The sequence below is a fragment of the Dinoponera quadriceps genome, unplaced genomic scaffold (genome assembly GCF_001313825.1).
Source record: "Dinoponera quadriceps isolate SergipeBrazil2010 unplaced genomic scaffold, ASM131382v1 scaffold566, whole genome shotgun sequence".
In the NCBI taxonomy this organism is placed as follows: Eukaryota; Metazoa; Arthropoda; class Insecta; order Hymenoptera; family Formicidae; genus Dinoponera; species Dinoponera quadriceps.
The window spans coordinates 3,548,507-3,561,652 of NW_014555972.1; the positions used below are offsets into that span (position 1 = coordinate 3,548,507).

Consider the following 13,146-nt stretch of genomic DNA (forward strand, 5'->3'; position numbering starts at 1 on the left):
ACGAGTTGAGAGTTGAATAATCGAAGGAAGTTCTCATTCTGCCGGTTTGAAATTGATTTTGTTCTGTCGCAGATATTCGATCGACAGATCTTGAATTTTGAGTATTAAGAATTTTTTGGTGTACACGTAATTTCTTGCTCAGTTTTTATTAAGAGAGATATGTAATCGAGAGAATATGCTCGATTTTAACGACACCCTGTACAATATGTTTTCGTTACGACGAGGCTTGATTTGTCAGAATAATCTTGGAGAGTTGCCAGTTATTGATTTCTTTATTTACCGTCGTCTTCATTTCCATATTTTGAAATTAGAGCGATCAGTGCTTTCGCAATGAAACATATATACGAATGTAGGACAATTTGTCTTTTCTGTCTTATTTTTAACTTTTTCACTTCAATAAAGCTAGCTTCGTTTTAATTTAACTTTTAATTGAGTTAATATTTTATTTATGTGACTTTTAACGCAAACTTAATTACTTCATAATTACTTCATAACGATCAAATTTTAATTTTATTATTCTGCGTTCGTGTAGACATACGATCGTACCGTATGCAAGAAATATCGCATGCGACTTTACCTTACGCGAAACATACGCGTTATACCTTCAACTTTGTAGTAACCTTCCTTATCGACCTGTAACTTAGAAAACCTGCAGAGTCCCTCTTACCTATCGAACAAAAAACTTGCATCGTTGCAACCATAGATGTCAGCAGCGTTTGATTTACGGATTAATTCGAATCGAACCCGACCAATCACGGCCGAAAATGATCGAGAAAGAAAGACTGCCATTTTGAAATTTTTAGTAACCGTTCATCGGGTAGTCGTGGAACAATCGATTGAAGTTTACAAAGGTTTATACTTCGGATTATTATGCAATTTAACTGTCAAATTCGCTGCGAACGTGAACACGTATCGAGAATATCGGAGTTTCAACTAGAACATTATAATTTTCAGCACCGGCGAGTTGGCCACGAGTTGGTACATACTTCTCTCCGGTTCCGTGTTCATCGATGGGTCCATGTTCCTGCCCCGTTCAAGGTAGCATTACGTAAATCCAATATCTTGTTATATATAAGAGGGAGAATATTTCTCTATTCACAACGACGCGAGCGTGTCTTGGTGTGAGTGAGATGATTTTATCTCCTGTAACATCACCCGATTACTATCGGCATTTTCGCCGCATCTCCGAGAAAGCACAAAGACGAACTTTCTCTTAATGCACGATCGTTTAACTGAGACCTTTTAATTATTCGCCATTATTCCGCCTTAATTGCGCGCGAAAGCCGAAAGGAAGGAAAGGTCGTGTTTGCAGACGTATTCGATTCGTCTCACTTTTTTGGAATATTTACGCCGTGCGCGTGCTCGGCATATGTCACTCAATTCGACATTTTTGTGGCATCCGGGATCCGATGTATATAGGTCGAACAATCGCGGAGGAAATGTCTGGAGGATGCATTTTCCATATGGAAAGTTACTATTATACGTTTGTACGAACGGTCACGTATTTTATTGCAACTAGATTTCCATATGCGTCGCGTATGCATTTCTCATGGCATCTTTCCAACGACACGGCGTTGCCATTCGCGTTCTTTTTTTACTTTTCGATATCATACTGAATGGGTTTTGCACGAAGAACCCGCCGAGACAGAAATCGATCGTAATACGTGCATCATGGCTTCGCGTCGATACTGGGTGTGCTGGAAATACGCGGGTGGCGATCGTTTCGGCAATGTATTTTCAGAATTTTTAGTAACATCTTTGAAGGACGAGAGATTTTTTAAATCTTTCCTTCTTGTTGCGAGATATTCTACGCTTATTAAGAAAAAAAACCATCGTTTCGGAAAATTTGTTTTTCATAAAACCATTTTATGGTACTTGCAGGAAAAATTAGTCGAAATATGTGTGAACAGATACAAGTTATTTGAATAATTAATGTCATATTTATTTGCACACAGTTCTGTGTGAAGAAATTGCCCAATCACATTTTATATTTTTATGTGATTTCACCGAGCTTAATTCTAGTTACATAACGAGTAAATAAAAAGTGGATTAAAATTTGCATTTTTCCGTACGCATATGGCGCGGTCTGGATTACACTGCCTAAAAACACATTTCGTTTTCTTTATAATTGCTCTTTTACGTTAAGCTCGACAGCGAGCTGAGTTATAATGACTAATAAAACGCGTGAGATATTAGAGCTGCTCATTATAAAGAGACGTGGTAGTATATGGAGTTGTAGTTGTGTAATTGTGTAATCGCGCGACGTTATTTCGAGACACGGCGTACGTCACATGCAGACAGAGAGCGCTCGTATAAATTGGCCTTAGTCAGGGTTACGGTCACAATTTTCCCTCTCGGTATCCCTTCAGCCGCGGAAATTCTCATTAATCGTACTACCCCCGTTGCTTCGAAGTCTACGGATAAATCTAAAATATGTTTTTGGAGATTTTTTCCCCTGCCGTGTGTTTATTCTTTTCTTTATTTGAAAAGTGGCAGGCTCCGCATTAATGAAGAAGTTTATGAACGCTCTTCCGGGTTGTTTGCAAACGACAAATATTACTTAGCATTCAGCAAGTTTCATAAATTATTTTCTGAAAAAAAAATTTCATCAAATCACTCAGACATATGTGCCCCGTGCGTCTTCTCAAGATGCTTCTGTGCGATTCTAGTCGATAAAATGCGATTTATTTAGTAAATAATTCTTATAAATAGAAGGATATACATAAAGCCGTTATAGGTCAAAATGCGGATAGTAATATTTCGCCGTTGATTAATTCGAAACAATTTCAAAACTGCAATATGAATGCATAGATGCATAGACTGCAATATAGATGAATTATTGGGAAATTCCTGAAATTTCGATAACGATCGAAGGGAGCATTTTCACGATAATTAACAGCGATTCATATGTGCACACACTCGTATATACATAGTATTTAGAGGCACACGCTTAATAAATACAGAGACCAGTAATGAAAGAGTTACAACAATACCGTCTAAAGAGATAAGACTTCCGCGTTTAGCGTACGGCGAACTGCAACATAACTAAATCGATGTTCTATTTTGTTTTTCCGCTAAAGAGATTGTTTAAGCGGAAGACACACGCGCTTGTGCACGATGCTCTTTTACCGGCGCACGATGCCGCCCGCGGAAAAAAAGAATGTGGAGCGCTTATTATCCGCGGCCATCACACGCTCGGCTGCCGCTTGGTGGAACGGGACGCTCTTCGTGCTGCGTGCGTCTAATGTGCATAGACGAGCACGATGACGACGACGATGACGACGATGAGGAGGAGGAGGAGGAGGATGACAACGCGATGGTCGCGGTTCTATCATAAAGTAATAAGAGCGCGCGCGCGCAGTGCGCTATTCCAACAAATTAATCTCTACGGCCGTTTTAATGCGCCGTTTCCTCGTCGTTCTGTTCTCCTCCTCCTCCTCTTCCTCCCCCTTTTTCCTCTTTTCCTCCCCATATTTCGATGACAGAGCAGATGCGACGTCGCTCTAGCGTGTCCGCGAGATCGCCACTGGCGTATTTCCGAGGAGAGGAAATCCTGGGCGACGTCCTGCGTGCATTTCCACCTCCGGTAAAGAAAGAGAGAGAAGGAAGAGAGGGATTCGCGGTGCAAACGGGACGGGCGTCCCATGGGTCTCGATGCTCCCCTTCCCCCGGTCAGTCTGCACGTAAAAATCTGTCGGCGAACGTGGGGCGTGGTTACGTGGGAGAGCCTTCTCTCTCTCGTTCCTCGCGGCTTTCCCTTACCCCGTCGCTCTTTCTCTCTTTCTCTCCCCCATTTTAACTCCGCTTTTTCTCATCGTCTTCGTTTCACCACGTCTCGCTCTTTCTCCGTCGCTCTCGCCAATCGACCGTCTGTCTCCTTCTTATCCTTTGTGTCACCGTTTCTCGCCTCTTTGCGATGATGAAATGACAGTTCTCTCGTTGTCTCTCGCTCTCACAGATCCTTCTTCCTTTCTATAGTATTTATTTGCCCACATCGTGCAATATCTCTGACGCCCCGATCTTGTTATCTTCTATAATAGTCTGAGGGGAGAGTTCACGTTCTAAAATGTACGAAACAAAATTCTTTATTAGTTTTCCCTTTAAACTTCCGATTTCTATTATCTTCACGTGCACAGATGTATCTGACGATTCTCGATTATTTTATTATTCTTGTTCAACCTACGCTACATTTAATCATATTCTCATATCTTGTTTTTCTTGATCTCCCCTCTACTGTACTCGTTTATAATGTTTGCCACTTAATACTTCTTAACCCCTATTGCCTTTTCTTTCCCCCTTATCTCTCCCTTTTTCTCCCGTGCTCTATAGCACCTCATTTCGCGGCTCTCTTCTGTGTTGGTCGTGCCGAAAATTTACGAACTCGCCCGAGAGGTACTTCGGTATAAATGGCAGAGGAGAGATCGGCCAGGCTGAAGAGCGAGGATGAAAGAGGGAGAGACGAGGACACCCTGCTAAAGCGAGTACCTCTGGTGTGACAGAGATGGAATTAGAGAGTGAAATAGACCGAGAGAGAACGAGAGAGAAGGAGAAGGATAGAACATCGACAGAGTGAGAAGGACTATATATGCAGTACCGTACTTACCACGAATATCCATGTAATGATTTTACGTTTTCTCGTTAATTGACAGCGAATGAGATATTTCGTTTCTTGAATTTTCTCATTTTTCAGTGTCTCAGTGATTTCTTCGATTTGTAGAATCGAAATTTGTAGCCCTGGGGGGTAGATGTTAAACGTACCCTAATAATGTGTATATGTGTGTGCGTAAATTTTAAACTTTTGTTGGATCGTATAATTCTATTTTGAACAAAAGCTACACGGTCTCTCTCTAGATGGAAAAATGTATGATGTATAATCCGATGACTATTTAAAATTTATAATATTTTTAGTTACGTATTCTGGTATGAACCAGCATTTGTTTCATATTTTTCGTATATTTCGAATATCCTGTGTATTTGGATATATCGAGCAAGGAATATTCTGATACAAAATAAACTTTGTTTGGGAGCTTTGACGTTTGAATAATTGCACTGGGGGGGTTTTTTTTTTTCATTGTAACTTGACTGATATTAATTTCTTCTTTATCGTTACATGCAGCGGCAATATATGACGCGACGGTTTCAATGCTAAATCGCATTGTAAATATGATACAACAAACGTTACAACATTACGTATCGACACAACTCAAACTAGAAGCGGTCAGCTGATCTGAAAACAAGTAACGCGATCGCTATATCATGACATCAACGCGGCTTTAATTGGCAAATCGCATCGGATAAACTACGCCGCGTGCTATGTGTTGCAACATGCATCGGTAATTTGAAAATAACGGCAGTTCTCTGTCATACAAAATAGCATCGTGTTGCATTGGCGCGGCAATTTATCGGAGCAGCCATCTTACACGAAAACAACACGCGTTACGATACTCTGCGATAAAGCATCGAGGATGCGGTTTTAATTACTGTATCATCTCGCTTAAAATTAAAACTCGACGCAATACACGTCGATGTCGCAACAATCGCTCGAACATCGCGCGCCTCAACGCCCGGTCGAGTCTTATCCGAATTGAATCAAGCGCAAGGCATTACCAGAATGATTAATTACTAACCGTGATTTTTACATCATTACCGAAAGTAGATCTCATTCATACACAGAGAAGCGGGATTGGTTGAATTAACTCGACAATGAACAGACCAATCTTTTTGTTTGAAAGAAACAGAATTTCTGACAAACCAAATTCGGCTGTGAGAATCAGAAATTCTGTTTCCTTCGACCAAAAGGTGTTCGATTCGTGCATAGTCACGTTAACCAATCTTTTTTCTCCGTGTAGTTATCGTTTGTTCATAGAAAATATTAATCGGACGTACAAAATGACAGTCGCAATATCGCGCAAAATATCTCCTGCGGGATCGCGTGGTTCTCTGTCACGAGCTCGACGCAATACTTGGGAGGGTTCCCTCTCTGTCACACCCACATCCTGCGAACATTCACCGATCGTCCGTGGTGCACGAGAGAGAGTCCTACCTGGCTCGCGCGCGCCGCGTACGCTCCTGGCAACGTGCGAGAGAGAAAGAGGCCGGCCTCACCTACCGAGAGAACCTCCAGTCTTGTCGAGTGTTCCGTGGCGGCCGGCGAGCGTTGCGATTAATAGCGACTGCACCCGCGAATCGCATTCCGATCTCGCGATTTCCAGCCCGCGGTCTCTCGCGCTTTCTGTCGCGGGCTAGCGCGCCGGGCGTTAAATCGAAACCGGCCGCGCACGGAGAGGAGCGGCGAGTGTGTGCGATGGACAGTGGTGGACTCGGTGGGATCGCCGTTCGTCGAATGATACGAGACGCCGCTGATCGGCGGCCTGACCGATCTCGAGTTTTTCGGGCCAGAGAGTGTCTCGCCCGCCAAAAGTGACGCCTCCGCTCGATTCCTGGATCTCTCCTCGATCGCGCTTTACCGGTTCATAAGTCGGATATGCACCTCTCGTTCGCTGTCCACAGGTGTACGTAATCGCGGCTGACGGGAGCACGCGCGTAATCATCATCAAGTGCGTTCGTCCGGTTAACGCGTGAACACAAGCCGCTTTTATTGGACTTTAGAATTCGGGAGATAAGCGGAAGACCGTCGACGAAAAAACACATTCCTCTTCCAGGTGAGCCTTTCGTCGTCGTAGGATTCCTCGGCTCGAGCGATAACGAGGTCCACGGCCGAGATAAACAAAGAAGCACCTCGATATTTCCTACGTGGAAAGCAAGCACGGCTGACGTGCATTTGAGAAATGCACGGCCCGGCGCAAAGGATTGTCCTGGTTTAATTATTGACGCTAAGAGTAAGAAAGAGAGAGAGAGAGAGAGAATCGAAACCTGTTGCCAGTCCGCGAATCTCAATCGCGTCGTCAAGTTCTCCGAGGAAGATCGGCGGATATTTTCAATTCGTCGGCAGGGAAAGCTGGACGCTCATCATCGTCGAGGATAGATTTGAGGATTCGCTCCGGCCTCTCGCGAGGATCATTCTCTCGCTCAAGGATCGCTCGGAGAAGAGGAGTCGCGCACTTCCGCGCTCCCGAGGAGACAAGCGGCGAGGCGCGGACGATGTTCGAGCGAGCCGTCGTCTCAGTCTGAAACTCGTTTCGCGGCGTGTACGAGACGTGCGTACCGAAAGCGCGTGCAGTGACCCGCGCGCTTTCGCGACGTTACAGTACCTGGACGCCCCGCGAGTGTGTGAGCGCATCTGAAGGAATCATTTAACGCAGGATCGATACTCGCGCGACAATTGGAGCGAGTTCGCGAAGGCAGAGCTCGATCGTAACAGGCCGATCGGAGCTCTCGGTGCGCAGGTGAGCAAGAAGACGCGCAGTCGGGCTTCTCGGAGAGACTCCGCGATAATCGCCGTTCGCTTTCACCGCAGCCTCGAGTCGCGCGTGCGACGACGGCTATGGTATTCCGTAATAAATCTAACAGCGGCCCGGAGTAACGGTTTACGAATATTACGGTGAGGAGGAGAGACCCGAACGAACGAATCTTACGAAATCCGCCGCGAGAATCGAGGAAGATCAGCGAGAGAGGAGAGCGAGGAGAAACTTTTTGAAGAGTTCACGAGGTGCTGCACCAGGGTGATCGTTGTCGTGACTTCCGCGGCGGCGCGAATCAACTCTCGTCGGCTCACGATCGACGTGCGGCGAAAAGCGAACAGGAAGGAGCACGAGTCGCGGTTGTTGTGTCGCGGCTGACTCTCTCGAGCGAAGGAGGATAAGGTCCCGCTCGTAGAGAAAGAGAGAAGGCGGTCGCCGATGCGCGGCGAGATACCACCGGGGTCGTTGCTCGCGGTGTGTATGAACGCGAAATACGTGATCGATCGATCGACTCGACGATAAGAGAGTAAAAAGAGAGAGAGAGAGAGAGAGAGCGACAGAGAGAAAGAGTGAGCAGAAGGAGGAGACGCGAGATTCTCCAGCGGGCTCGACGAGAGGACGTCGCGATGCCGACGGTGTGAGGCAGCTACGAAAAGTCCTCGCGATCGGTAGTCGCTCCGGACGCGGCGTCGTCGCACAGCTCTCTCAGTGGAAGCAAGCAGCGTAGTAAAAAGCCGGCAAGCTGGATGCTACAGACGGTGCCTCGCCCCCTCCGCCCCCGCCCGACATTACCGTCACGCAGGATGACCGGTGAGAAACTTTAAATCATCCTTAACGACCGGCGTTTCGCGCGCCCGCGGAAGCAAACGGGAAAAAACGCGGCGCATTATTAAAAACGCGACAGCGAGGTGATGGATTCGCGAGCGCGTCCCACGCAAACCACCGGACTTTCTTCATTATCGTCCGATGCCTCGAGGCAACGCGTCGGCTCGGCTCGTTGCTTAAGTGACGTCCGAAGAATCGTCCGGGAGCCTTTTAGCAGATTGCGTTTTTTCCGGCGTTATTATTCCGGGTAGGATTAATCCGCGTTAGCGATAGCAATAGGGTCGATTATCCGCTGCTCGAGGATGTGATTAACGGGCAACATTGCGAGAGATTCCGTACGCTGCGATTGCAGCTTGTCGCGAGATAGACAGTATTCAAGGGTTCGCTCGTTTCCCCCGGAAACCGGCCTTCCGACATTTATTCACTCGCGAAAGAAGATCCATTAACTGTTTACTCCGTTTAATCGTTCCTGATCGATGAATCCCGTCGAATACGTTTCGGTGTTTGACAGATTACCCGTGGATTATTTGCGGAAATACTCGCTCCGTTCATTACGTCGCGATGAATTCGACTCGTCGACATGGGGATGGATATCCGAGGGTGCGGGTCGGTATTTTCGTGAATAATTTGATATCTCGTGCGCCGGCCGCTTTGATCGCGCGGATGGAAATAACAATCATGGGAATTTCGAGAGAGCCTCGATACGTTCCTATCGATTGAGCTTTGGACGGGTATTATTTCGTGGCTGTCACGCGTGCGTGCACGTGACACGAAATCGTCAATACCTCCGCGTCACGTTCCACTCCGCCTCGGTAAACAGCGAGTGTATCGCGTTACGACCAGGTTTTATCGCGTATGTATGATAGAAGCAACGGTGCGCCGGTCGGGACTCACGTTTCGAGGATCAGAACGCGAATCCACCGAGGCGAGAAGGCCTGTCTCGCTATGAAACCCGTTAGCTACTAAACACCGTGGATAAAAACCGACGTCTGTCGGTGTGCCAGTTTTGCACACCAGTCGGTCGCACGGAGATCGTCACGTTCGATCTCGTGCGCGGAGATCGAGCGAAATGATTTTGCATCATGCAGATCGCTCTGGAAATGCGTCAGTTGAACGATTGATGAACATTAATGAACAAGGTTTGACCCCAAATTTGCCCCGAAACTCTACCCATAAATGGGACTATTACTTTATGTTTTGATTCTTTTTTTCCTTTGCGTTTCAAGATCCATATTTAGGCTCTTAAATACCCTGTCTCTCTTACTTTTTTAATTGTGTGTAAGAAGAATTTTACTTATTATTCATTTTATTTGAGATGGATATTCGAAGTGTGCTCGGAGCGGTGTGGATTGAAGATGTAATTAATTTGTTTTCACTTGCGAATTATAGATTCGATTCACACCCCTTTGCCTTCGATACTTCGTTTGTCTTTACCGAGTATTTATGGAAAGTACATGTTTTACTTGCGTGCAATTGTTTATATTTGAAAATATCGGACGGAATGAACACGTATTGTTAGTTCTATTCGGACCTATTCATTTCGTCATTTTCTCAGCCGAGTAATTTAAGAACATGCACTTTAGGACGCGGATATTTTTAGATGCGCATCTTCACCTTTTATCCTTCACTCTTGTCGCTTGGCGACGATCGGGGCCACCCGTGGGTGCAAATTTAATGTCACACACGTGTATTTATCCTGCCATGCTGGTATAACGAAACATTTGCCATAATCATTGTCACGGGAACGCGAGGCGCTTGGCTTTTTTAACTTTTCGACGTTTAACATTTTCGGCCATTTGAAGAGAGAAAGAGAGCCGGATAAAAATTCAATAAGGTGGATATTTAATTACGCTTTTATTTTCGTGTGACATTTTCCATCTTTGTTGCGATAAAAGCATTCTATTAAAGGTTCCTAGGTTTTTACAAGCAGACATTTCTCGAACGATTCTCCGTGGAGGGAGAGAGAGAGGGAGAGGAAGAGACTTGCCAGCTGGCATTTTGACACTGTAAACTTCGGATCCTTTTGATAGCGTTTATCAAATGATATATTGATTTTCTGTTGATCGGACGAGTCGGACGTCGCACTTTCTCTCACGGACTTACGGTGACTTCGGAAAAATGAGATGAGAAAGGGCGAGACGGCTTAGGATGCGTATTTACGTGATGCTCCCATGAATACAAATCACGCACCGATCTCGTCGCAAAATTTCCATTCCAAGATTTATAACGAGTAAAGCTCTTCGAAAGCTTCAACGCGTTAATAGATTACCTTCTAAAAAAAATATTTTAAAGAATTTTCGTAATATTTAACCGGTAAAAAGTTAAGAATTTTTTTAGGGTAGCGATAGGCGGATTGGATTAGATATTCAAAGAAATCTATAGATTAAAAATCTGTAAATTCTATAGATTAAAAATCTGTTAGAGAGGAATAATAATAATCGTTGACCGAAGGATTTTTCAGCGACAATACGGTGTTACTCGACATACACATTTGCATTACACACGCACATACACAATACCTGATACATCTTGTTTAAATGCGCGCAACTAAGTCAGAGTAATTATTGGCTCTCAAGAAACAATTAGTCGGCTTACAATAGTTGTCACCGTTATTGTGCCCTATTGTTGTATAACGAACGTTACGTCTGGTACGATCTCCCATTGTCAACAGCTCTTCCAATTCGCTTCCTCGGCGACTGATACTCGAGGTCGACTCGAATACGAGTCGTTTCTATATTCGGTAGTTCTCGATTTGCATGATTAATATGCTTCTTACAGCCCGCGCGTTAATTTGTAAGCCTAATAAATGGGATTTGCATGAAAGGAGAGGTGATGCAAAATAGAAGTAGTCCTTGTCTTAATAATTTATTTGAATTTCCCCATTCGCGTCAGGTCTCTCTGAGCGTAAAAAATAAGAAATCCTGACGACTGCATTAAATCGTCAGGCTTCTATAAATTTTAGAAACAGAGGCCTCCGTTAAATTTCATCTCGATTTTTATTCAGCGTAAAATTTTCCTCTCACTTTTTCTGTCTCTCTCTCTCTCTCTCTTTCTCTCTCTCTCTCTCTCTCTCTCTTTCTTTCTCTCGAATCTCGCGAAAATATTTTATATTGAAATTGAAAAAGGCTTTCGTGAATTCGCTTCGAGGGGCTATAAACGAACGACGTAACTTTGATTTTCGATAGGTTTCTGTTTGATTTTGTCTCGACGAAATATCAGGCTTCTTTGTCGGGAATAAAAGTAGCCGATGATTTTTCGCCGATATTTCTTGTCAAAGCATCGTCGATCCCAAATTCGCTTGCGGAAATCTCGCCTCCTTTCCACCGAAGCTATCGAACATGCAGAGCCGCTGCACCCAGTATTATACAATCGGCCTTAGAACCCGTCCGAGGGCATCGTAAAGGCGAGCCGATGGAACGATCATGGTTCGAGACGCGGATTTTCTGAATGAGGTTTCTGTCGTTCGTTCATTCGTTTAATGCTCTGCTATGCATAGCTCCGAGGTCCCGAGGCGACGTCACCGTCTGTATCGACCGACTTCCAATCTAAGCCGCGGTGGCGGTTCGGGCTTGGTACGAACGAGAGAGCGCAAAGTCGATAACTCGGGCTACGATCTTTGTATCGAAAAAAATAACCACACCGAACAATCTAATAATAGCACGGGCTTTATTACTCCCGCCACATAAGAGGGTTCGTGGACACGTAAATGCGAAGCGACGTCAACGAGGGGGCATCCCTTGTTTACGAGCCGCACGTGAGACGCGTTCCACACCCTATCGGCCTCCAAACTAAATTAAAATGCCATTGTACCGCTCGGGGTTTAGGTCTGCGCACGAGACTCGACGATCCGTAGTGATGATGATCCGAAAAAGAACTCTCCCGTCACGCTTCATCGTGTTTCTTTCGCGCCACTTTTGACCGCTTAACTTAACTTTAATTTTTTGTCGAGTTTAAGTCCTCGGGTCTTAAGGAGTCTTACCTCGCCAATCTAATTTAAATTACCACCAGCTATTTTAATTTTCTTTTAACCTTTCTAATCTTCATCTGTCTTATTTTATTACTATTTCTTTCTAATTTCCACACACACACACATACACTCGCGCGCGCGCGCCATTTATTTTACCCTGCCGATGACTTACGTTCCTGTTTACAAATTTTGACTCTTCTTCAAGATTTGTAGTATTTGCAGGATTAATGTAGAATGAAAATTTCGACTCGGGTTTTAACGATTAGCTTCTCGAGGATGCGGCTCGCAGGAGGAAGACGATCGAGCATCTCTCGCAGGAGGTGCCTCGTGACTCTCGTTCGGTGTAGAGTGCAGTTCTCGCGTTCAACTTAAACCCGTCTTACGAGCCAAGGTTATCGAGTGCATTCCGTAGGCATGCTCTTCGAGGAACGATTTCTTCTAAGGTTCTAATTTCGCCAGTCCCTCCTTTGCTTTGCCGTTTTATACTATCCGCTTCGTCAATTTCGTGGCTCGATGCGGAAAAATTCGTGAAAATCCAGTGTCATCTCACATGTATCTGAGAAAAAGAAAAAAACACCTTACGGTATATCGTAAAGAATGTGCTCAATTTAAATATCGCATTGTCGACTCAGTCGTGATAACGCTTTATGACTCGCGATATTCCACAACCGTAAAAAGTTGCCACACTGAGCTGTATCCTCGCGGAAATTCTGCCGACTTTCTAATCTATCCCCCAGGTAGTTGGAATGTTTGCGATATAACATTCGCGCTCGCGTTGCGATTTCGCAGGAAGTCGTTACAATTTTGTACGCTTGAATTGCACATACTTGGATTATCGAGCGTGCACGTGTACGCTCGAGTAATGAATAGAGAGTAACGAGCGAAGAGGGAAAGAATTGGGAGAGTGGTTAGGGTAAAATTCCGACGAACGGGTCTCGTAACTGTGGAAAAACAGAAACGACGCGTCGCCCGCGCGCGCTATCGGCACGTCGC

At 45.0% G+C, this 13,146-nt stretch overlaps 1 protein-coding gene across 4 annotated transcripts in view; it reads left to right on the forward strand.

The window, feature by feature from the left end:
• LOC106746305 (rap guanine nucleotide exchange factor 2-like) overlaps positions 1-13,146 on the forward strand; it is a 127,570-nt gene that overhangs the window by 35,039 nt on the left and 79,385 nt on the right. For 2 of the 4 annotated variants that reach the window (XM_014622779.1, XM_014622782.1), the window contains exon 4: positions 955-1,038. In XM_014622779.1, coding sequence (XP_014478265.1) covers positions 955-1,038 — 84 coding nt within the window. Of the gene's footprint in view, positions 1-954; positions 1,039-6,121; positions 8,172-13,146 lie in introns of those variants that run through there. The other 2 variants (XM_014622778.1, XM_014622789.1) reach the window with 2 other exon arrangements.